The sequence below is a fragment of the Amblyraja radiata genome, chromosome 12, assembly GCF_010909765.2.
Source record: "Amblyraja radiata isolate CabotCenter1 chromosome 12, sAmbRad1.1.pri, whole genome shotgun sequence".
NCBI lineage: Eukaryota > Metazoa > Chordata > Chondrichthyes > Rajiformes > Rajidae > Amblyraja > Amblyraja radiata.
The window spans coordinates 4,378,481-4,402,885 of record NC_045967.1 but is presented as its reverse complement, the minus strand read 5'-3'; the positions used below and the strand labels follow the sequence as shown (position 1 = coordinate 4,402,885).

Genomic DNA, 24,405 nt, shown 5'->3' with positions numbered 1-24,405 from the left:
ATCTCCTTACATATTTGCTCTTCCAATTCTCGCTCCCCATTTGGCGGTCTATAATACACCCCTATAAGTGTTGCTACCCCTTTCCCATTTCTCAGTTCCACCCAAATAGCCTCCCTAGACGAGCCCTCTAATCTATCCTGCCAAAGCACTGCTGTAATATCTTCCCTGATAAGCAATGCAACACCTCCACCTCTTGCCCCTACAATTCTATCACACCTGAAGCAACGAAATCCTGGAATATTTAGTTTCCAATCACAGCCCTCCTGCAACCATGTTTCACTGATCGCCACAACATCATACTTCCAGGTGTCAATCCAGGCTCTGAGTTCATCCACCTTTCTTACAATGCTCTTACCAAACAAAGATGGGGGTTGAGGATGCCATCATCCACCTGCTCCATCGTTATCCTCACTTGGATAAGCCGGGCAGCACTGTGAGGGTCATGTTTTTTTACTTTACCAATGGTTTTAAAACCATCCGGTCTGCACTACTATGGAGTAAACTGGCGAAGATGCGGGCGGGTGCACCATTGGTGTTCTGGATCACCAACTACCTGACGGGATAACTGGATAATCACAATATATCAGGCTACAGAACTGTGCCTCAGACATGGTAGTGAACAACACAGGGGCCCATCAGGGGATGGTCCTCGCTCCCTTCCTCTTTACCATCTGCACCTCGGATTTCTGATATAACTCGGACACTTGCCACCTATAGAAGTTTTCGGATGACTTTGCAATTGTGGGCTGCATCAGTGAGGGGAGGGAAGCTGAATACAGATGTGTAGTCAACGACTTTGTTGTGTGGTGTTAGCTGAATCACCTACAGCTCAACACCAACAACACTAAGGAATTAGTGGTGGGCTTTAGGAGTGCAACCTTGTCGTGGTCAGGGACCATTGTTTGTCTCAGTGACCCCGAGAGTTATGCCAGCGGTAGATTCGTCTCCTGTTAGGGTCTCCCATGCTGGACAGGTCGAAGGGTAGAGACGAGACGAAGAGCGATCCACTGGTCCTCCAGGTTGGGGGTTGAGCACAGGGCTAACAACCCTGTCTCGTAAAACAAATATGTTACGGAAACAGCAACTGAAGGAATTAACACTACTGGGCGTGATGGACTTCCAGGGCTATCGACAAATGCTAGGATGAATGTAAGAGAACCAGACAGCATCCCAAGAATAGCCCTGCACTGGACACCGGAAGGGAAAAGGAAAAGAGGGAGACCCAAAACCACCAGGTGTCAAACTGTACAAGAAATGAAAACAATGTACCTGACCTGGAGTAGTGTCCAGAAGCTAGCCCAGAACAGACAGGAGTGGAGGAGGACCTTTGTTGCTGCCCTACACGCCAGGAGGCATAATAGGCAGTAAGTAAGTAAGTTTAGTAGAGGAACACCCCTGTCCCCCGTCTCCATCAATGGTGTGGATGTGCAGTTTACCAAGGAGTACAAGACGGGCAGAGCTGGTTGTATTTTTTGAAAAGGCTCCGCTCCTTCAATGTCTACAAGATGCTGCAGATGTTCTACCAATCGATGGTAGCCAGTGCCATCTACTTCGCCGTTGTGCGCTGGGGCAGCAGGGCAAAGGCCGTGGACGGCAACAGGATTAACAAACTCGTCAGGCTTCCTCCTGGGGGCGGTTGGGTTCATGGGAGATGGTCTTGGAGGGGATGATGCTCCTCAAACTGCAGAGCATCTTGGACATTACAGCTCACCCCCTCCATGACACACTGGTCAACCTGAGAAGTGCCTTCAACAAACTAGTTCCACCAAGATGTAGTACAGAACGCCACAGGAGATCCTTTTCCCCTGTGGCTATCAAACTGTAAAACTCCTCCCCCTTCTGTCATGGGGTAGACTGAGATGCCCCCAAGAAAATCTTTGCACATCCCCAATCCTTTCCACTCGTAACTTTAATTTCAAGTATCTTGTGGTTTATGCCTGTTGGCAGATCAATTTCCCATCGAGAATATCGTATTACATAGGAAAATACATTCTGGCCCACAATGTCCATGCCAAACATGATGCTAAGTTAAATTAATCTCCTTTGCCTGCACGTGATCCATATTTCTCAATTCCTGCATATACTTGTGCCTAACCAAAATCCTCCTAAATACCCCAATCATATCTGCCCCCATCAGCATTCAGAACACTCACCATTTCTTGTAAAAAAAAAAAAATGCCCTGCATATTCGTTAAACTTTGCCCTCTTACGTTAAGCTATGCCCTCCAGTATCTGGTATTTCCACCCTGGGGGAAAAGAGTCTAACTATCCTACCTATTTCTCTCATAATCATATATACTGCCAGGTCTTCCCTTCAACCTCTGATTCTTCAGAGAAAACAATCCGTTTTGCCCAACCTCTCCCAATAGAAAATATCCTCTAATCCAGGCAACAGTTTAGTAAACTTCTTCTGCACCAAAGCCTCCACATCCATAATGGAGCAACCGAGAACTGCACACAAATCTCTATATGCAACATACTAAATGTCCTGTAATGTTGCAACATGGCTTCCCGACTCTTATACACTTTGCCCCTGACCAATGAAGGCAGATACCATTTGCCTTCTTTACCACTATCTACTTGTGCTGCCACTTTCGGGGAGCTATGGATTTGGACCCCAGGATCCCTCTGTAAATCATGTTCTTAAGGGTCCTACCATTAACCAGATGCTTTCCCCAGACCTTTGACCTCGCAAAATGTAACACCTCAGTTGCTCGGATTAATCGCAATCTGTATTTCTCTGCCTTTATCTGTAGCTAATCTGTATTTCGCTGTATACTCTTGACAACCTTCCTCACTGTCACAAGTCTACCAATTTTGGTGCCGTCTGCAAACTTACCAACTAACCTATCTATATTTACATCAATCACAAACAGAGATCCCAGATCCCTGTGGAGCTCCACTGGTCACAGTCTTCCAGTCTGCACCACAACCCTCTTCTATGAGTAAACCAGTTCCCAAACCAAGTCTCGGGTATCCTATGCATCTTAATCTTCTGGATCGGCTTACCACGAGGGCCTTTATCAAATATCTCTATATAACTAAAAGTCTTTGTCTTGTTTGTGCCCACGATGTGTCTGTGTGTGTATGTGGCCTCTGTGTGTCAATCTGGTTAATTCCTATCTGCTTCCAAACGCTAGGCCACAACCTTCCCATTTTCACAGACCCTACTCACATTTTTATAGTGGTGGTGATAAACATCTTCCCGTCGCATTTCCACCTATATTTCCGAAGTTATTAATCGTTGAAATTTTAAAAACAGCCCGATTTCTTCAAACTCACCCATTTTGTAAAAATAAATCTGAGTGCCATCACAATGAACTCGCAAGGCAAGACGGGCCACTTCGGGAGGAAGGGGCACTCCAGCGGCTCGAACGGCAGTTTGCAAAGCAGGACGGGCCACTCCTGGGAGGTAAGGGCACTCCAGCGGCAGTTTGCAAAGCAGGATGGGCCACTCCGGGCGGGAGGGGCACGCCAACGTTCCAACGGCAGTTTCCAGATTTTAAAACACTTGAATTTTAAAAACAACTTCGCCATTGGTCACTCTTCCATGCTGCAACTTCGCCATTGGCCACTCTTCCAACAGCTCTTCCACGTTCTACAAACCCTCTCCCAAGACAGTCGGGTGAAGATCCAGTTCAGAGCCGACTGCTTCATTCTGACTTCGCTGGCTTCACTCTCTTTAACGATAAGCTTATATATTTTTATTGATTCCTTCAATGATACTTGACTCATAAATCTCAGCCAGGGCACATGTAATTTCCTATCTAGCTTCCCATAGTGCTCTCGGATATCTATCTATCTCTCATCTTGTATCTATATCTATTTGTTTGCCCGGTTTGTACCTATATTTCCACATAAACGGTACATGATAGCGCAACAATATTTGCTCCACCTTACTCACCATTGTCCTGTGATTTAAATTAAACAAGTTTCGTTCAGCTTGATGGTGTATTGTACGTTAATGACGTTTAAAACTTTTTTAAAAATTTAAAAGCTTGCCCTGCCCGTCAGCAGTGTTCCACCCCACAATGACATCACAATGGGATCTCATTTACAAAAACTCAATTTTAAAAACCAGGTGACGAGTGGGGGAGCAGAGAGGGAGAGGGGCTATGGAGGGAGGGAGTGACTGAGGGTAGGCCAAAGGAGAGGGAGAGAGAGTGGAGGAGGGGAGGAAGAGAGGGAAAAGAGGGAGGGTGAAGAGGAGGGGAGTGGAATGCTGGGGATGAGGGGGAATGGAGGAGGATATGGGTAGGAAGAGGGATGGCGAGGTAATGTAGGAGGGGAGGGGGAAGGGAAGAGAAGGGGTGAGGGGAGGAAGCAGAGGAGGGTTGGTGGAGGGTGGGGAGACGGAGGATAATGGAGATGAATAGGGGACTGAACAGGGAGAGTGAGATGCGTTCACATTGATCTTATTTTTACGTTATTGCCACGTCAGCGCAGTTGGGAGCTATGAGTGGTGGAATATTGCGCTGGGAGACCAGGCCTCTTGTGTGACAGGGACCCAACGGGTTCCACTTGGTCTAGTCTTACTTAAATCCATGTAGACATGCACAGCCCTTCCCTCATCAGTCATTTTTGTCAACTCCTCAAAAAACTCAGTCAAGGGCTGCAGTAGATAAAACCAGGTTGACTTACACTAATTTGCCCATTCATTTCCAGTTCAGAGTAAATTCTATCCCAAAGAATCCTCTCCATTAGCTTCCTAACCACTGACATGTGGCTCACCAACCTATAATTTCCCAGATTATCTCTACTCACAAGACCCTTCTTACACAAAAACACACTGGCAACTTTCTTACATTTATTCTCATTTAAAAACTAGCTCCACTTCTCTTCATTAGACAAACTTTCTTTTAAAAAACTACAGCACTCAACAAGGTGCAAAAAAGGACAAAAGCTGAAAGATGTTAATAATAGGTGAGCTACTAAGATAACCACAAAAAAGTTTTTTTTGATCTACTTCCACAAGTAGACTTGTTGGTCAAAGGGTATGATTCTCGCTTAGGATGCGAGAGATCCTGGGCCTTCCCAGACAAGCCCTTCTTTAGGCTGGCACAGCAAGAGAACGGTAGAGTTGCTATCTTACAACGTCAGAGACCTGGATTCCTGACCATGGGTTCTGTCTGCACGGAATTTGTACGTTCTCCCTGTGACCGTGTGGGTTTTCTCTGGTGCTCTGGTTTCCCCCCTCATTCCAAAGACGTGCAGGTTTGTAGATTAATTTGCTTCTGTAAATTGCCCTTAGTGTGTCAGACATAGAACTAGTGCAGGGGTGGTCGGCATGGAATTAGTTGGCCGAAGGGCCTGTTTCCACACTGTATATCTAAACTAAATAATCTAATTCTGGTGAAGGAAGGAAGTGCAGATGCGGGTTTAATGACAATAAATGTAAACTCGAACTTGAACAAGTGCATAGAACATAAGAAAAAGAGGATGCATGCGATTCACATTTACAAGAATGGGAATAAAATAATTAATATATTGAAAATTCTACTTCGCAGGAATTAGTATTTGAAAACCAAAGAAAGCACACATTCTGTTGTGTTAAAATCACTTGGTAGACAAAATAAATTAAATTGCAACTTCAATCCAGTACTTAAATACAGAGAAGCCACTATATTTGACATGCATTTCTTTGAGAGTAAAAGTGGAACAAACCTCTTTATGCTCCATCTGAGTTGAAATTGAAATGGGAGCTGCGTTCCCTCTATCTGAAAAAAAAATGTGCACATTCAAATAGGAAGTTTGAAATCAAATCATATTCTAGAAAAAGGTATTTTCCAAATAGATTTAAAACGCACACTTTTTCCCCCAAATCATTTTTTTAGGATATGTTAATATGAAGCTGATTGGTAGTAGAAACTTCTAACATGTCTTCCTTCACTTATTTTTTAATACAGTGCCCTCCATAATGTTTGGGACAAAGACCCATCATTTGTTTATTTGCCTCTGTACTCCACAATTTAACATTTGTAATAGAAAAGAATCACACGTGGTTAAAGTGCACTTTGTCAGTTTTTTTAAATAGGCCATTTTTATACATTTTGGCTTCACCATGTAAAAATTACACCAGTGTTTATGCATAGTCCCCCCATTTCAGGGCACCATAATATTTGGGACACATCAATGCCATGTGAATGAAAGTAGTCCTGTTTAGTATTTTGTTGCATATCCTTTGCACGCAATAACGGCTTGAAGTCTGTGAATCATGGACATCACCAGTCCAGGGCTCGAAATTAACGGTTGCCCGGGTGCCACTGACCACTCAAAGCGCCGCCGGGCAACCTAAACACCGAGTCATTTTGCCCGGCTTGGCAACCAGATACTGGTTTGTACCAAAGATAGACACAAAACACTGGAATAACTCTGCGGGTCAGGCAGCATCTCTGGAGGAAAGGAACGCGCCATTTTGACGGATGGAATGCGTGGGAAATATACTAGGTGCGGGGTGACGAAGGGTCGCAGCGAATGACGGGCCCCGAACAGCGGCAGCAGCGGCAGCGATAGCAGCTCCATCTCCTCCTTCTCCCGCCCCCCCCGCCCGCCCTGATAAGGGCCGCTGCTAGCAAACCGGCAAATGGCGCTTTAAAAAAAAGCGGGTTTTTTTTTCTTTAAAGCGCCGTTAGCGGGTTTACAAGCAGCGGCCGCTATCAGGGAGGAGGAGATGGAGCCGCTGTGCGGGACCCGTCATTCGCTGCGACACTTCTGAAGCAGCTGCACTATAGATCCTATAGCTATAGGATATTTGACTGCACCGCTCGGCCCCGCACCTTGCTGTTGGCTGGCGGAGGAGGGAGACGGTGACGAGGAGTTCCCAACGGTCAAGACAGCGAGGCAATGTTGTCCGAGGAGCGCTGACCTTCCTTCCTCCCCATCTCGCCCCCCCTCTCGCTCTCTCTCTCTCTTGTACGCCCCCTCCACCCACCCCCCCCCTTATCCTGGGACCCCTCCTCTCCATCCCGCACTGATCCCCAATCCCGCCTCTATTCAGTCCTCACTGACATCCACTGTGCCCCCCCCCCCCCCAATCTAGTCATCCTGCGCTGATCACCCTATCCACCTCGCATTAATTATCCTGCCACCCCCCCCCCCCCCCCATCCAACACTGGTTCCCCAATTCACCCTGTACTTACCCCTTTCCCATCCATCCTGCACTTCTCCATCCATCCTGTACTGATCCCCATCCATCCTGTATTAATCCACGCATTCATCCCGTACTGACCTACCCTCCATTTACCCTGCACCTTCCCCTCATTCATCCTGTAGTGATCCCCCATTCATCCTGCACAGACCCTCCAATCCACACTGTACTGACCCCCCCCCCCCCTACCATTCATCCTGCGCTGATTCCCCCCCCCCCCCCATCCATCCTGTACTGATCCTCCCATTCAAGAATGGGGGGGGGGGGGGAACAGTCTGAAGAAGGGTCTCGACCCGAAACGTTGCCTATTTCCTTCGCTCCATAGATGCTGCCTCACCCGCTGAGTTTCTCTAGCACTTTTGTCTACCCCATCCATCCCGTACTGAACCTCCCCAGTCAACACCACTGACATCCCCCGTGCTCTCCCCTCACAATTTTACTTACTCCAACCAACACGGACTAATTCACCTGCCTCAATCCATCCATTCTGCACCGACTGCCTTCTAACCCCCCCCCCCCCCCCCCACCACCCCTCCGCCATCTATTCACCCCGCACTGATTCACACACACCCCCCCTTCCTGACCCTATTGTCTTCAGAGCGAACATTGACTATGTTTGATAACGGAATGCAATCAAATATGTTTTAATTCCCAATGTTAATATTTGTTTTAATCTATAAAGATGGATTAATTATATTGTGAACACGTGAAACATTAAAACCAGTGTTCGATTGTCACTGCTACCGTTGACACGTTATTACAGAATTCATCTTAACGGCAAATCAATGCTCTTAATATGGAGTATCAGTACTGTAGTTATTTAATGAGCAACATTCACAACTATACGTACGCATATATGTTACCATGGCCCAGGATTTATTGACACATGTTGATCATATGCTGAATAATCCAACCACATTTTTGTTTAGAAGTGGAAAGAACTAATAGAAATTGCATTAATTGCAATGTGTAAAAATAGTTGAGATACTGTCTTATAATTTTGCTGCATGTCATTCTGGGATATATCATGCCTTGATTGGTGATTGTTTAGTTTGTGACTTTATTTGAAGCAGAAATAATATGTGAATGCTTCATTGAGTATAATTCCGACTGGTAACTACGCACTTCGTCCGAGCACATTATCGCACGCGTCATGCAAGCCATCTTAAATGACCACCTAAACTGTCATTTGGCAACCTAAAAAGCTGCCAAGGTTGCCCGGCTGGCAACAGGGAAAAAAAGTTAATCTCTGGTGATGCTCTGCCAGGCCTGCATTGCAGGCATCTTTAGCTTATGCTTGTTTTGGGGGCTAGTCCCCTTCAGTTTTCTCTTCAGCATATAAAAGGCATGATCAATTGGGTACAGGTCGGGTGATTGACTTGGCCACTCAGGAATTGACCATTTTTAGCTTTGAAAAACTCCTTTATTGCTTTAGCAGTATGTTTGGGATAATTGTCTTGCTGTAGAATGGACAGCTGGCCAATGAGTTTTGAGGCATTTGTTTGAACTTGAGCAGATAGGATGTGTTCAGAATTCATTATGCTACTAACATCAGCAGTTGTATCATCAATGAAGATAAGTGAGCCAGTACCTTGAGCGGCCATACATGCCCAGGCTATAACATCCCCACGCACTGTGTTTCACAGATGAGGTGGTATGCTTTGGATCTTGGGCAGTTCCTTCTCTCATCCATACTTTGTTCTTGCCATCACTCTGATATACGTTAATCTTGGTCTCATCTGTCCAGGAGACCTGTGGTTGCTCTTTTAAGTACTCTACAAGAAATGTGGTTGCTCTTTTAGTACTTCTTGGCAAACTGCCATCCTAATTTTGCAGCTAACTAGTGGTTTGCATCTTGCAGTGTAGCATGAGGTCTTCTGCGGACAGTGGCCATTGACAAATCCACACCTGACTCCTGAAGAGTGTTTCTGATTTGTCAAGACAGGTGTTTGGGGATTTTTCTTTATTATAGAGAGAATTCTTCTGTCATCAGCTGTGGAGGTTTTCCTTGGCCGCCAGTCCCTTTGCGATTAGTAAGCTCACCAGTGCTCTTTCTTCTTAATGATTTTGATTTTACTTAATTTTGAATCAACTTAAAACAGTTGATTTTGGTAAGCCTAAGGTTTGACTGATGTCTCTAACAATTATGTTCTTGTTTGTCCTCATGTTGATAAACAGCAATAAAAGTTTCCAAAGGTGATGGAAAGATGGAGGAAAGACTAGGTGCTGTGAGCTCTCATACCTGCATTAAGGAAGCGTTTTAACACACCTGAGTAAATACAAACACCTGTGAAGCCATGTGTCCCAAACTATGGTGCCCTGAAATGGGGAAGGGAGGACTATGCATAAACACAGCTATAATTTCTACATGGGGAAACCAAAATGTATAAAAATACCCTTTAATAAAATCTGACATTGTGCACTTTAACCACATGTGATTTGTGGAGTACAGAGGCAGATTAAAAAATGATGGGTCTTTGTCCCAAACATTATGGAGGGCACTGTAGTCCATATCTGAATATCCTTCCCTGTTGTCTCTTTGTCCATTTCGAAGAGTGTTACCAACCAAAATCCATTTTGACCCCAAACTTCTACAGCTGCGCTGACAACACAATCTTCCAATATATTTCCTGTAAAGAGTCGGAGTACAGAAAGGAGATTGAGAACCTCGTGTCCAAGTGTCGAGACAACCATCTTTCTCTCTATGTCATCACGACAGTCCAAATCCAAGGCAATGGGTACCTGCATGGGCCCCAAATATGCCTGCCTCTTTGTAGGGTATGTTGAACAATCCCTGTTCCACGCGTACACTGGCCCTATCCCCGAACTCTATCTCTGTCATTGACGACTGCACCGGTGCAGAACTCATGGACTTCATCAACTTCACCACCAATTTTCATCCTGCACTCAAATTTACATGGGCCATCTACGACACTCCCTCCCCTTTCTTGATCTTAGCCTCTATTACAGGAAATAGACTATCGACTGACGACTATTACAAACCCACTGACTCCCACAACTATCTCCCAATTCCTCCATCTACGCAGTATCTGCGTCCAAGATGAGGTGTTCTACCAGGACATTCGAGCTGTCCTCATACTTTAGGGAAGGAGGGTTCCCCTCTCCCATCATAGATGAGGCCCTCATTCGTGTTTACTCATTACCCCTTGCTCCGCCTCCCCCTAGTTGCAACAGAGACAGAGTCCTCCTAGTCCTTACCTTTCACCCCAACCCAACACATAATCCTCTGAAATTTCCACCACCCCCAACAGGATCCCACCACGAGTCTCATTTTCCAATTTTCCACCCCTTTCCGCCTGCCGCAGAGAATGTTCCCTCCGCAACCCCTTGGTTAACTCATCCCTTCCCACCCAAACTCCCCTTCCCCTACAACCGTAGAAGATGCAACACCTGTCCCTATACCTCCTCCCTCGACTCTGTCCAGGGACCCCGACAGTCCTTTCAGGTTAGGCAGAGGTTCACTTGCACATCCACCAACCTCATCTACTGTAACCGTTGTTCAATACGTGGACTCTTATACATCAGCGAGACCAAACATAGACTGGGCGATCGTTTCAATGAACACCTTTGCTCAGTCCACCTGAACCTACCTGATCTACCAGTTGCTAAACACTTTAATTCTCCTCCTCATTTCCACAAAGACCTTTCTGTCCTAGGCCTCCTCCATTGCCAGCGTGAGGCTAAACTGGAAATGGAAGAACAGCAATTCATATTTCGCTTGGGGCACTTACAGTCCAGTGGTATGAATATTGATTTATCTAACTTCAGGTAGCCCCGGCATTCCCTCTCTCTCTCTCTCTATCCCTATGCCACCAAAGTCGCATGAGCTTCTCATTTTGACCCAACAAACAGCTAACAATGGCCTGTTTCCTTTAGCACCTTTACTTTTTGCATATCTTTCATTCAATGCTCTTTATCTCTCTACAAGTTTGTTTCCCTTATCCCTAATGTCTGAAGAAATGACTCCACACAAAACGTGAAGAAAGCGAATGGTATGTTAGCATTCATAGCAAAAGGATTTGAGTACAGGAGCAGGGAGGTTCTACTGCAGTTGTACAGGGTCTTGGTGAGAACACACCTGGAGTATTGCGTACAGTTTTGGTCTCCTAATCTGAGGAAGGACATTCTTGCCATAGAGGGAGTACAGAGAAGGTTCACCAGACTGATTCCTGGGATGTCAGGACTTTCATATGAAGAAAGACTGGATAGACTCGGCTTGTACTCGCTAGAATTTAGAAGATTGAGGGGGGATCTTATAGAAACTTACAAAATTCTTAAGGGGTTGGACAGGCTAGATGCAGGAAGATTGTTCCCGATGTTGGGGAAGTCCAGAACAAGGGGTCACAGTTTAAGGATAAGGGGGAAATCTTTTAGGACCGAGATGAGAAAAATCTGTGGCAGTGAATCTCTGGAATTCTCTGCCACAGAATGTAGAGGCCAGTTCATTGGCTATATTTAAGAGGGAGTTAGATGTGGCCCTTGTGGCTAAAGGGATCAGGGGATATGGAGAGAAGGCAGGTACAGGATACTGAGTTGGATGATCAGCAATGATCATATTGAATGGCGGTGCAGGCTGGAAGGGCCAAATGGCCTACTCCTGCACCTATTTTCTATGTTTCTATGTCACCCAATCCTTCTCTCCAGAGATACTACCTGAGTTACTCCAGCTTTTTGTGTCTATCAAAGGAGATAGTGATCGACTACAGGAAGCAAAGCCCAATTTGCATTGACTGTACCGAAGTAAGATGGTTGAAAGCTTCAAATTCCTAGAAGTAAATATCACCAACGACTTCTCCAGGACCACCCATACTGAAGCATCGCCCAAGAAAGCACACCGACGCCTCTACTTCCTAAGATGGCCCCTCCAACCTTCACCAACCTGTACAGACACACAGTAGAAAGCATTTTATCGGGATGCATCACAGCTTGGTTTGGGAATGGCTCCATCCAAGACAGCACGAAATTTCAGCAAATTGTGGAAGCAGCCCAGCCAGACCTTTAAACTTTCCACCTTCTAACCTCAAATCTTTGGCACCTAATATTTGACATTTCAACCCTGGGTATAGACCATGTACACCATCTATAACTCTTAATTTCCCCTGATTCCATCAGGTCACCCACAGACTCTGACCAGAAAAAAACAAATCAAGGTTGGCCAACCTCTCCTTGTAGTTAACACCCTCTAATCCTGGCAACATCCTGGTGAACTGCTTCGGCACCCTCTCCAAAGCTTCCACGTGGTTCCTATATTGTGTGATCATAATCATCATTACACTATTCTAAATGTGCCTTACCCAAAGTTTCATACAGCTGCAACAAGACTAAATGACCCTTATATTCAACACCCAGACATATAAAGGAAAGCATGTTATACATCTTCTTCAGATGGCCTATCCCCTTGTCTTACCATTTTCAGGGAGTTATGAACTTAAATCCCAAGATCGTTCTGTACATCAATGCTCCTGAGGGTCCTGCCTTTAACAGTATGCTTTCTTCTTACATTTGATTTCCTAAAATATAACACTTCATATTTATCCACTTTAAACTGGATATAAACTCAACCACTAGCCACAGATTTGCAGTTAACTACAATAATTGGTTAGAGGCAGAGAATAATGAGATGAATGGCCATGTTCCTGACATCCCAAGGTCTTTTCCCGATGTTCAATGCATAAATATGGCATGATGGAATACTCCGTTCAACACTATCCAAGACAAAGCACCATGTTTGATTGAAACTTAATCAACCACTGTAAAATATGATTTCCCTCAACTCCCATCACGCAGTAGCAGCTGTATGAACTACCTAAAAATGCATTGCAGCCCACCTCTGCCAGCACGTGCAGTTTGACTTCTGCCACCAAAAAGTACACAGGCCACTGCAGCACAGCAATGTCATGAACTAAATGTTTCAATGTGCACACTAACATCAGAGAGCATGCTTCCTAGCACTTTGACTTAGTAATAATTAGCTATATTGCATTTGTCCTTTTTGAGGAATGTTTCATCATGGAGAATGATGTAGAGGATGAGATCAGGAGGGGGGGGGGGGGGGGGGAGATAGTGGATTTCCAAGGGTATCCAGGATTAAGGTGGGGGCGGCGTGGATCTCTTGAAAACATTAAGGTGGATAAGCCACCAGGATACCAAGGGAGACAAAGGACGAGATGGTTGTGCTTACACAGAGATCTTTGTATTCTCTTTAGCTACAGGCGAGGTCCATCAGGATGGAGAATAGCCAGTGTATTTCTTTGGTTTAAGAGGGTTAATAGGACGAACCAGGAAATTAGAGGCCAATGAGCCTTATGTCAATGGTAAGGGTATTATTAGAGAAGAGTCATAGAGACACGATTACTCACACTGGACTGATTAGGGACAGTCAGTATAGTTTTGTGCAGGGACATTCATATCTCGAATTTGATTTGTGTTTTCTTGAATAAGTGACAAAGATGGTTGACAAGAATGGGGCACGACAACAGCTTCCATTTATTTAACAGAAAATACATTCTTTATTTATTATAAAACTTGATGTCAAGGAATTCAAATTTAAACACCACAAATGCTCGAAATCGGAAATAAAAGCAGAAAATGCTGAAAGTACTCGAGTCTGGCAGCTGTGTAAGAAAGAACTGCAGATGCTGGTTTAAATCGAAGGTGGACACAACATGCTGGAGTAACTCAGCGGGTGAGGCAGCACCTCTGGAGAGAAGGAATGGACGACCCTTCTTTAGACTGAAGAAAGGTCTCGACCCAAAACATCCCCCATTCCTTCTCTCCAGAGATGCTGCCTCACCCGCTGAGTTACTCCAGCATTTCGTGCCTACTTTGGGTCTGACAGCATTTATGGGAAATTGAATTAACACTTCAGGTCAAAGACACTGTCAGTCCTAAAGTCTCTCCTTGATTTCAGCTGATTGATCCACATTTTGACTCAGGCCTTGGAGGTTTAGAGCACCGAAGTCCTGGCAAAACCTAAACTTGACTTTGGTGAGAATGTTTTTGGTGACACTTGACAATGGCTTTTAATCAATGTGATGACCAAAAGTAGACTAACTTGTTAAATTAGCAGATTGGATTTACCCAACTTTTTACTAACGGTACAAACTTGGTCAATTTTCCACATTGTCAGGTGTTTACTCGTGTTGGAGCAATATAGCTGAATAGGCGTTTGATTCTGCTGCAGCCAATGATCCTAGCCAATTATTGATAACCCCCATAGTAAATACACTCAGCTGGAGTCTGGCTTCTGTAATGATTTGGGTCACACTAAGAAACTGAGATAAATAATCTATTCATAATTAATCACAAATTTATTTAGTTTACATACCAGGCTCCACCACTAGAGGACAACGATTACCACAAATCCTCCTCACGCAAGGCATTTAGTTATCCAGCACAATATGTGACTCGACATGACCAGATTGGAACTATACTAGGCAAGCATCACTAAATCTGCACCACATTGACCAAAACTGATCGCCAAAATAATAGTAATGCTGACGTGAGGAATATGTCAGGTAGTGATGTTACGGTTTGTTATAATGTGGTGCTAATAAAAATGCACAGAACCTTATAGCCTAGTATTGTAGCGTAGTATTGAGACCAGATGTACACCAAACTGATCTCATTTAGTAAGTAGATTGTGCCACACAGCTATAACAATGGGTCATCATCAGTATGAAGGTGGGACTTTGTCCCCATAAGGACCGTGTCATGGCCACTTCAATAAATGGTAATACTGACAGATGTATCACAAATAGATCAAGAGGTTGAGCTGGTTTATCCCACATGCTCGTTCAGTAATTACATGCTGTAAACCACGCCTGGTAGCTATGACTCAGCCTGCTCGATCTGTTGCGGCGCCACCAAGCCACCGTTCATGGGGAACAATTAGTCCCTCACACAAAGTATACTATATGCTTTTGTGTGTTAGTTAATATGGAGAAGCACTGAGGACTCAGAGGGTCACTTCCCCCCAGCTTCACACCATGTGCCATCTGAATGACACTTAATCTACCACCCTGAATAGTTAGTCACCACTAATGGCACACCACAGCTGCAGTAAGCACACTAATAATACACTTTATTGTCTTTGTAAATACATACAACAAAATTTCAGGCGCACTGCCTGAGCTGAGCTCCAACGTAACAGATAAATAATAACGACAATGGAAACAACAAAAACTGTAAGAAAAACGTCGTCATCAGAATGTGCAATATTTCACAGAATAGTGTTGTGACAGTAAAATATTGGCTATGGGGGCTGTGTGTTCAGCGTGGTGATGGCCTTGGGGTAGAAACTGTTTGTTAATCTTGCGGTAGGTGATTTGATGTGACGCTTTCCCGAGGGCAGAAGGGCAAACAAGAGATGTGCGGGATGAGACGAGTCTTTTAGTATGCGTGATGCATCACCCATAAGGTGCATTAAACTAAGCTTAAGTAGTTCTAGAGTAATAGTCTTTGAGAACAAATCATGCAGAGTGATTCAGAAACATAGAACATAGAAAAATAGGTGCAGGAGTAGGCCGTTCATCTCTTCAAGCCAGCACCGCCATTCAATATGATCTTGGCTGATCATCTAAAATCAGTACCCCATTCCTGCTTTTCCCCCCATATCCCTCGATTCCTTTAGCCCCAAGAGCAAAATCTAACTCTCTTGAAAGCATCCAGTGAATTGGCCTCCACTGCCTTCTGTGGCAGAGAATTTCACAGATTCACAACTCTCTGGGGGAAGAGGTTTTTCCTCATCTCAGTCCTAAATGGCTTACTCCTTATTTCTTAAGCTGTGACCCTTGGTTTTGGACTCCCCCAATATCAGGAAAATGTTTCCTGCACCTAGCCTATTCAATCCTTGAAGAATTTTATATGTTTCTATAAGATCCCCTCTCATCCTTCTAAACTCAAGTGAATACAAGCCCAGTCGACCTATTCTTTCATCTTATGTCAGTCCCGCCATCCTGGAAATTAACATGGTGAACCTACGCTGCACTCCCTCAATAGCAATAATGTCCTTCGTCAAATTAGGAGACTTAAATTGCACACAATACCCCAAGTGCGGTCACCCAACTTACCCAAGTCACCCTGCAGCCTCATAGCATCCTCATCACAGCTCACACTGCCACCCAGCTTTGTGTCATCCACAAACTTGGAGATGTTACATTTAATTCCCTCGTCTAAATCATTTATATTGTAAATAACTGGGGTCACAGCACCGGGCCTTGCAGAACCACTAGTCAAAGCTTTTTGGAAATATATTGATATTCCTTCATTGTTGATAAACCTAAATTATGAAACTTACTACTCAACATAACCATGCAACTGTTAGCCTCAGGATTGCAGCAAACATGACAAAAGTTCCATCTTCAAGCACAATGAGAGATCGCAAAAAATTACTGACTGTATCAACCTCACCCACAACCCATTTAAAAAAAATTAGAAAAGGATTTAAAAAGATACCATACAAATGCTTGAATTTTCTTCAGTTATTAGTTTAAATACTTCGTCAAATAAAGTCCATTGTACAGTGAGGTAAAGGTACAATGCAAATCGCACTTGCAGTATCATCACCAGCAACAAAAACAAATGCATAAATTACATAAATTCTACACGATGTAAAGAAGTCCAGTGGCCCAATAAGATACCCTCTCATCCTTCTAAATTCCAGAGTATACAAGCCCAGCCGCTCCATTCTCTCAGCATATGACAGTCCCGCCATCCCGGGAATTAACCTTGTGAACCTATGATGGACTCCCTCAATAACAAGAATGTCCTTCTTCAAATTTAGAGACCAGAACTGCACACAATACTCCAGGTGAGGTCTCACTAGTGCCCTGTACAACTGTAGAAGGATCTCTTTGCTCCTATACTCAACTCCTCTTGTTATGAAGGCCAACATGCCATTTGCTTTCTTCACTGCCTGCTGTACCTGCATGCTTACTTTCATTGACTGACGAACAAGGACCCCCAGATCCCGTTGTACTTCCCCTTTTCCCAACTTGACACCATTTAAGTTGTCCGACACAGGGGGCGCCGTCCTGTATGGTATGGCTGCCCAGCCTGCAGCTGTCCGTCTTTTCACTTCTTTTTTTTATTTTTAGTTAGTTTTTGTTTTTCGGAGCGCTAGTCTTTTTTATGTGGGGAAAACTGCTTTTCAGGGTCCCTACCAGGTCGGAGGCGGCTTTTCTCCGGGCAGCATCTTCGACCCGTCCTCGCGGCCTACCAGAGGGCCTGGAGCGGCGTTTCCTGAGGGACCAGCCAGAACCTCGGCTTCAGCGGCGGCACAGCGCTGGAGCGCTATCACGGAGAGGGCGATGCCTTGGGTCGCCGCGCTGGAATTCTGGAATGCTGAGACCGCCGATTTGAACATTGCGGAGCTGCGGGTCTGTGGAGCGGCCAGCCGCGGCGCTGAACTTTAACATCGGGAGCCTGGGATCTCTCGCCGAGATCACCAATGGTGGAGCTCCATCCAGCGCGGCCTGTCGGCTTCGGAAGCCACGGTCTCCGGTAAGGAAGCGGCCGTTCAAGGTATCCCAAGCCGCTGAGAGGATTCTCCCGACGCCGGAGCACCATCATCCGGCGAGAACGGCACCGGGCCTCCGTAAAAGCGACTGCGGAGGACTCAATAGGCCTGACTATGGGTGGACATGGGGATGGGGACTGGACTTTGTGCCTTCCCTCATAATGGGAATCATTGTGGGGGGATGTTTTTTAATGTTTAAATTTCTTTATTACTGTTATGTTGTATTCTTTTATTTTTATGTGCTGCAATGGCAATACGCATTTCACTACACCAATTGGTGTATGTGACTAATAAAGAACCTTTGAACCTTTAGATAATAATCTACATTCCTGTTTTTGCTACAAAAGTGGATAACCTCACATTTATCCACACTAAACTGTATATGCCAACTCATCCAACCTGTCCAAGTCACTCTGCATCCTCATAACATCCTTCTCATAGTTCACACTGCCACCCAGCTTTGTGAAGAATTGGCTTTGTGGATGGAAGCAGCAGGTGATGGTGGAAGGTAGACAAAAATGCTCGAGAAACTCAGTGGGCGAGGCAGTATCTATGGAGCGAAGGAAATAGGCAACGTTCCGGGTCGAAACCCTTCTTCAGACTGATGTGAGGTGTGCGGGAAGAAGAAAGGAAGAGGCAGAGACAGTGGCCTCTGCCGCACCTGGATAGACTGCTTGGGTCCTTGGGTCAAGGGGTGAGGTAAAGCGACAAGTGTAGCATTTCCTGCGGTTGCAAGGGAAAGGGCCAGGGGAACGTGTGGGAAGGGACGAATTGATCAGGGAGTTCCGGAGGGAGCGGTCTCTGCAGAAAGTAGACAGGGGTGGAGATGGAATGATGCGGCTAGTGGTGGGATCCCGTTGGAGGTGGCGAAAATGTCGGAGGATGATTTGTTGTATGTGACGGCTGGTAGGGTGGAAGGTGAGGACAAGGGGGACTCTGCCCTTGTTACGAGGGGGGGGGGATGGGGAGTGAGAGCTACGGGGTATAGAAGAGACCCTGGTGAGAGCCTCATCTATAGTAGAAGAGGGGAACCCCGTTCCCTGAAGAATGAGGACATCTCCGATAACCTAGTTTGGAACACCTCATCCTGGGAGCAGATGCGGCGCAGACGGAGGAATTAGGAGTAGGGGATGGAGTCCTTACAGGAAGCAGGGTGGGAAGAAGTGTAGTCCAGATAGCCATGGGAGTCAGTGGGTTTATAGTAGATGTCGGTCAGAAATCTATCACCTGCGATGGAGTTAGTGAGGTCTAGAAATGGTCCAGGTGTATTTGATCGCTGGATGTGTTATATTCCGGACGGCAGAATGAATATAGGGCCTGTCCCACCAGCATGCGGTGAGCGCGACCGAAGGTGGTCGCTCGAGCCGTACGGCCTCGCGGGGCCGGTCTCACTTCGATCGCCAGAGCCGTATGGAGTTGGGCTCCGAAAAACTGACACTGTCCAAAAATTCCGCGCGGCAATGGCCTGTCGCCCCGCAGCCGCATTGAGGCCGCACACACCACCTCGACGGGCTTACGCAGCGTCTCGACGCCGTATGCAGAGTCTTGAAGCCGTACGACTAGCGCGTGGCGCTGCGCGATGACGTCACCGTCCGGCGTACCGTTGCGTGATGACATAACCGCCCGACGCCGTGCGACGTCCAAATTCAATCGGCCCGACTCCTGCTCAGCTGATTGGTGAGTATGATGTTGGGATCAGCTCCAGACGGCTCCGCGGTTGGAAGTGGGACCGGCCCCGTGAGGCCGTACGCCTCAAGCCACCACGTTTGGTCGCGCTAGACGCATGCAATCGCATGCTGGTAGGACAGGCCCTTAACAACTTACATGCAGGTTGCCTGGATCACGCGAGAGAGATTTATTACCCAACATTCCCTGCTTATACAGAACACCAACTCATTAATATATACATGAATATGTATGAATACATTACACTGCTCTCCTTTTAAGTATTAAATCTATGTACTCAGTTACAATTTTTTTGTTGTGACACTTGATTTAAACCAGTATTTATGAAATTTTAAATGATAAAAATAATATATTTATTTTACATATTTATAGTGATCCACCAGGGGCGCCGGGGAGATGGCCAGCCCTGTTGGCAGTCAGTTAGTTTTTTCATCTTTTTGTTATTTTAGCGTCTGTTTAACTACCCTGCAAAACCTGTTTCTTGAGAGCATCCTTGACAACTCTAACAGACCTTTCCGCCGCCCCGTTGGAGGCTGGATGGTATGGGGGAAACAAGTGTGTGTTTTACACCATTCCGCCGCATGAACTCTGAACTGTTCTGAACGAAACTGAGGCCCGTTATCAGAAAAAAGTTTTTCTGGTAAATCATGGCATGCAAAATTGGATCTCAACTCATCTATGGTACACTCAGTAGTGGTGCTTGACCCCATATGCTTAACCTCAATCCATTTGGAATGACTATCTACTAGTACCAGAAAGTGATCATTACCCCTTTCACAAAAATCTACATGAACTCTCTGAAAAGGTCTACTTGGCCATGACCAGGGTTGCAGTCGTGTATTTGGTGGTTTACTCTGGCAATTTTGGCAGACGCTACATTTGCTCACCAGTGACTCAATGTCACTGTCAATACCAGGCCAATACACAAAACTTCTGGCAATTCACATGCTTACTATGCCAGGATGTTCGGCATGAAATTCATTCATAATTTTGTTTCTCAAAGACTGTACAACCACTCTGTAACCCCACTGAATGCATTCCCTGCTCACATAATTCATGGCGTCGATTATGGAAAGTCTTCAGCTCTGAGTTCAGAACGGAGTTCAATCCTCTCTCGATTTCAGTTCAACCGTTCAATGTCTGTTCATAAACCCACTTCAGCACATGTCTTTCTTTGATTCTGGTTGCACAGTGCAGAATGCCTTGTAACATTTTGTCCATGACATACTGGAAAATTTTCAGGGAGGATTTCGCACCATAGGGCAACTTTGTATATGAATACAAGCCCTTATGTGTGTTGATAGTCAAATACTGCTGACTTTCCTTGTCGACATTGAGTTGGGCGTAAGCATGAGATAAATCCAGTTTAGTGAAGACTCTTGCGTTCTTAAGTTCTGCGTACAGATCTTGCAAAGTCGGTAACGGATATTGTTCGTCGTCAACAGCTTGGTTGGTTATGACTTTTTTACCGCATAGTCGAACAGTTTTATCGGGAGGATGCGACTCGAATAATAGTTGTATCCTCTCCAGGAAGCGACTGAAGGACGGTATCCCCCTTACCGTACCCTCTTCCCCCACATAAAGACATTAAAAAAATGTCTGTCTTCACGAGTACTCCATTCCGCTGTAACCCGTCAAGTTCTTCCTCCACTTGTTGCTTTAGTGCATATGGTACAGGTCTTGGTCGACAATACACAGGTCTCACATCTTGCTTAAGTCGAATGTGTGCAGAGTACCCGGTTATTCCCGTGTAACTGTCAGCAAAAATGTTTGCATGTTTGCTTATGACGTTTTCAAGACATGATTTGGACAAATCGACACAGGAAATGTTCTTCCAGTCTAACTCTATTCTATTCAGCCAATCCTTTCCAAGGAGGGTTGGCTTATTATAGAGGCTGGCCACTATGATGGGCAGTGTTACTGACCGACCATTATGCTGAACTTTACAATTCATTTGTCCACATGTCTCCAAAACTTCACCCGAGTAGGTTCTCAGCTTGACCTTACTCTCAAACAATGGTATCTGGGGGAACTTTGTTTCATACAGGTCTTTGCTCATGCCGTGTCAATACACATTATCTATTAACTGTTCATTAATCAATAGTTTAGTTCGAAAGTCCTTGCCTTGGCTGGTTGTAAGCTTATCGATGTTGGTTGCATAAATGGGTGTACAACCCGTTCATTTCCATCTGGGTTCATCTCCAAGTTGTGAACTCCTCTCTGGTGTTGTCGCTTGATTCCCGCAGATCGTTGGTTTCCTGTTTTAAGCTTGGCCCGACATGCTGAGGAGATATGGCCTTTCTTCTGGCAGTTATAGCACTTGGCCATTTTGAACTGACAAAATTGGGAAGAGTGATTACCATTACAATGATAACAACTGGCTCCCCGCCATACTTTGGTTTTGGTTTAGCGCCTCTTGGTTTGGCCATAGGCACTGCCTTGTGACTGTAAACGGCCACTGCAGTCCATGGTGGACGAAACTCACAAGCATTCTTTGATGCCACTCCATTGTGGTAGCAATCTTGCATGCTTTCTCGAATTTAAAATCTGGAGTGTTCATGAGTTTGGACTGAATTTGTTCATCCACTGGACCACAAACAAATCTGTCGCGTAGTGCACATCCGAGAAAGGCTCCAAAGTTACAGTGCAACCTTAAGTTTTTCAAGGCAACAATGTACTCATTGAGTGTCTCATTCTGCCTCTGGTTTCTAGTGCCAAATTTATAGCTTTCTTAAAATTTATAGCAATTTCCAGAGGCTTTGGGTTGAAGTGCTCCTCCAACTTCTTCATAATGTCATTGAATGGCATGTCTATTGCCTTTATGGGCGCAAGAAGAATCACAAGTGTGCCGTACACTTCAGGACCGATCTTCTTGCGCAGAATCGCTTTCATGCGTTTGCAAACAGCCTTATTTGTTTCAGTCATTCTCTTTCTTTCACCACTAATCTCCATTATGTTGTTTGCCTTCAAACACATGTTTGCTCTCTCCATTTAGGAGCTGAACAGCTCTCTACTCGTGTCGAAAGTGCCAAGGTTTCCAATGTAGCCCATGGACGCTGCTATCGTGTCGTTCCCTCTTTTTTTTTTTTTTTTAAGTCCATTCAAAAACCCCGATTTCCTGTCTGTTCTGGTGTAACAATTTACCTAAAACTTAGCTGTACAAAGGATATTCAGCTTGAGGAAGTTCACAAAAAAAAATCTTATACAATCCCAAGAACAGCGACTTGCCATGTAGACATAACATAGTCTGACAAACTCTCGACGATTTTTACAGCTGCTGTTTTAAACCACAGTCCACTCCACTGTATTGAAGAATCTGCGGCCTATCGTGTCCAGCTCCCAAACTGTTTAAAATGTTAAATAATAATGCATGTTTCAAAACAGTCCTGCACTGTATTTAAAGGATGAGTTCGCAAACTCTATCCCATCCTCGTCGCCAATTTTGTTATATTCCGGACGGCAGAATGAATAACAACTTACACGCAGGTTGCCTGGATCACGTGAGAGAGATTTATTACCCAACATTCCCTGCTTATATACAACACTAACTCATTAACACATACATGAATATGTATGAATACATTACAGGATGGAAGTTAGTGGTGAAATGGATGATGTCAGCGAGTTGTGTATGGGTGCAGGAGGTAGCACCAATACAGTCGTCGATGTAGCGGAGGTGGAGTTCAGGGATTGGACCATGGTACGCCTTGAACAAAGATTGTTCGACGTACCCTACAAAGAGGCAGGCATAGCTTGGGCCCATGCGCGTGCCGATAGCCCCCGCAACAACAGCATCGTCCGCTGGACTGGAGGGCGGCAGCTTCGACCACCCCGGGCTGCGGAGTTTGAACCGGCCCGTTCGCGGTGCTTGGATTCAGCCGCGGGACTGACTTACGTACCATCATCCTGCGGGGTCACAACATCCGAAGCCTGGATCGCCTCAGCGCAGAGGGAGAGCAAGGAGGGAAGAGACAAAGACTTTAAGATTTTTGCCTTCCTTCACAGTGAGGAGGTGCCTGGTGAACTCACTGTGGTGGATGTTAATTTGTGTTTATTGTGTTTTTGTCATTTTTTATTATATGTATGACTGCAAGTGAACGAAATTTCGTTCAGACCGAAAGGTCTGAATGACAATAAAGGCTACTTTGAAAACAGCCCGAAACGTTGCCTATTTCCTTCGCTCCATAGATGCTGCCTCACCCGCTGAGGTTCTACAGCATTTATGTCTACCTTCGATTTTCCAGCATCTGCAGTTCCTTCTTAAAGGTCTGCCAGGACAAGTGTGTGGATTTTGGGGAGAAGGTTAAATCGGACCGTACAGGGCTGGGGAACTATGAGGTTTGGAGGCTTGGGAGGGCAGGGAGCCGGAAGTGAAGAAGTCAGTGTAGTGTTAGAGATCATGGCCTGTTGCTCGTCCGTGGGGTCATGGTCCAAGGATAAGCAGGAGGAGGTGTCTGAGAGTTGGCGCGTGGCCTAAGCCTTGTAGAGATCAGCGCGCCAGACTACCATGGCACCTCCCTTGTCGGCAAGTTTGATCACCCAGTCAGGGTTGTTGCAGAGTGAGTGGAGGGCTGAACGTTCAGCGGGGGAGAGGTTACAGTGAGAAAGGGGAGTGGAGAAGTTGAGGCGGTAGATGTCCTGCCGGCAGTTTAAAATAAAAAGGTCTAAAGCAAGTAGATGGCCATGAGGGAGAGTCCAAGAGGAGGGGGTCCGTTGGAGACGGGAGAAGTGGTCATCACTGGGGGGGGGTGAGGTTTTTCCATGGAAAAACGCTTTAATGCGGAGGCGATGGAAGAAGCGCTCCACATCGTGGCGAATGCGGAACTCATTGAGGTGGGGACGGAGGGGAACAGAGTTGAGGCCTCTGCTGAGGACAAACCGTTCGGTATCTGAGAGGGGGAGGTCAGGGGGATGGTGAACACACTGCAAGGTTGGGGGTCGGGACCGGAGAAATGCATGACTGGACGGAGACACAATGGTGGAAGGTTATTTTTCAGATTGGAGGCCTGTGAGTAGTGGTGTGCCTCAGAGA

At 45.6% G+C, this 24,405-nt stretch overlaps 1 protein-coding gene across 8 annotated transcripts in view; it reads right to left on the bottom strand.

Moving 5' to 3' along the window:
- Positions 1 to 24,405, bottom strand: part of atrx (ATRX chromatin remodeler) — a 246,827-nt gene that overhangs the window by 194,726 nt on the left and 27,696 nt on the right. For 7 of the 8 annotated variants that reach the window (XM_033030134.1, XM_033030129.1, XM_033030127.1 and 4 more), the window contains one exon: positions 5,665 to 5,717. The exons of the other annotated variant lie outside the window; for it this stretch is intronic. In XM_033030134.1, coding sequence (XP_032886025.1) covers positions 5,665 to 5,679 — 15 coding nt within the window. In that variant the 5' untranslated portion in view covers positions 5,680 to 5,717. The remainder of the gene's footprint in view (positions 1 to 5,664; positions 5,718 to 24,405) is intronic. 8 annotated transcript variants of the gene reach the window in all.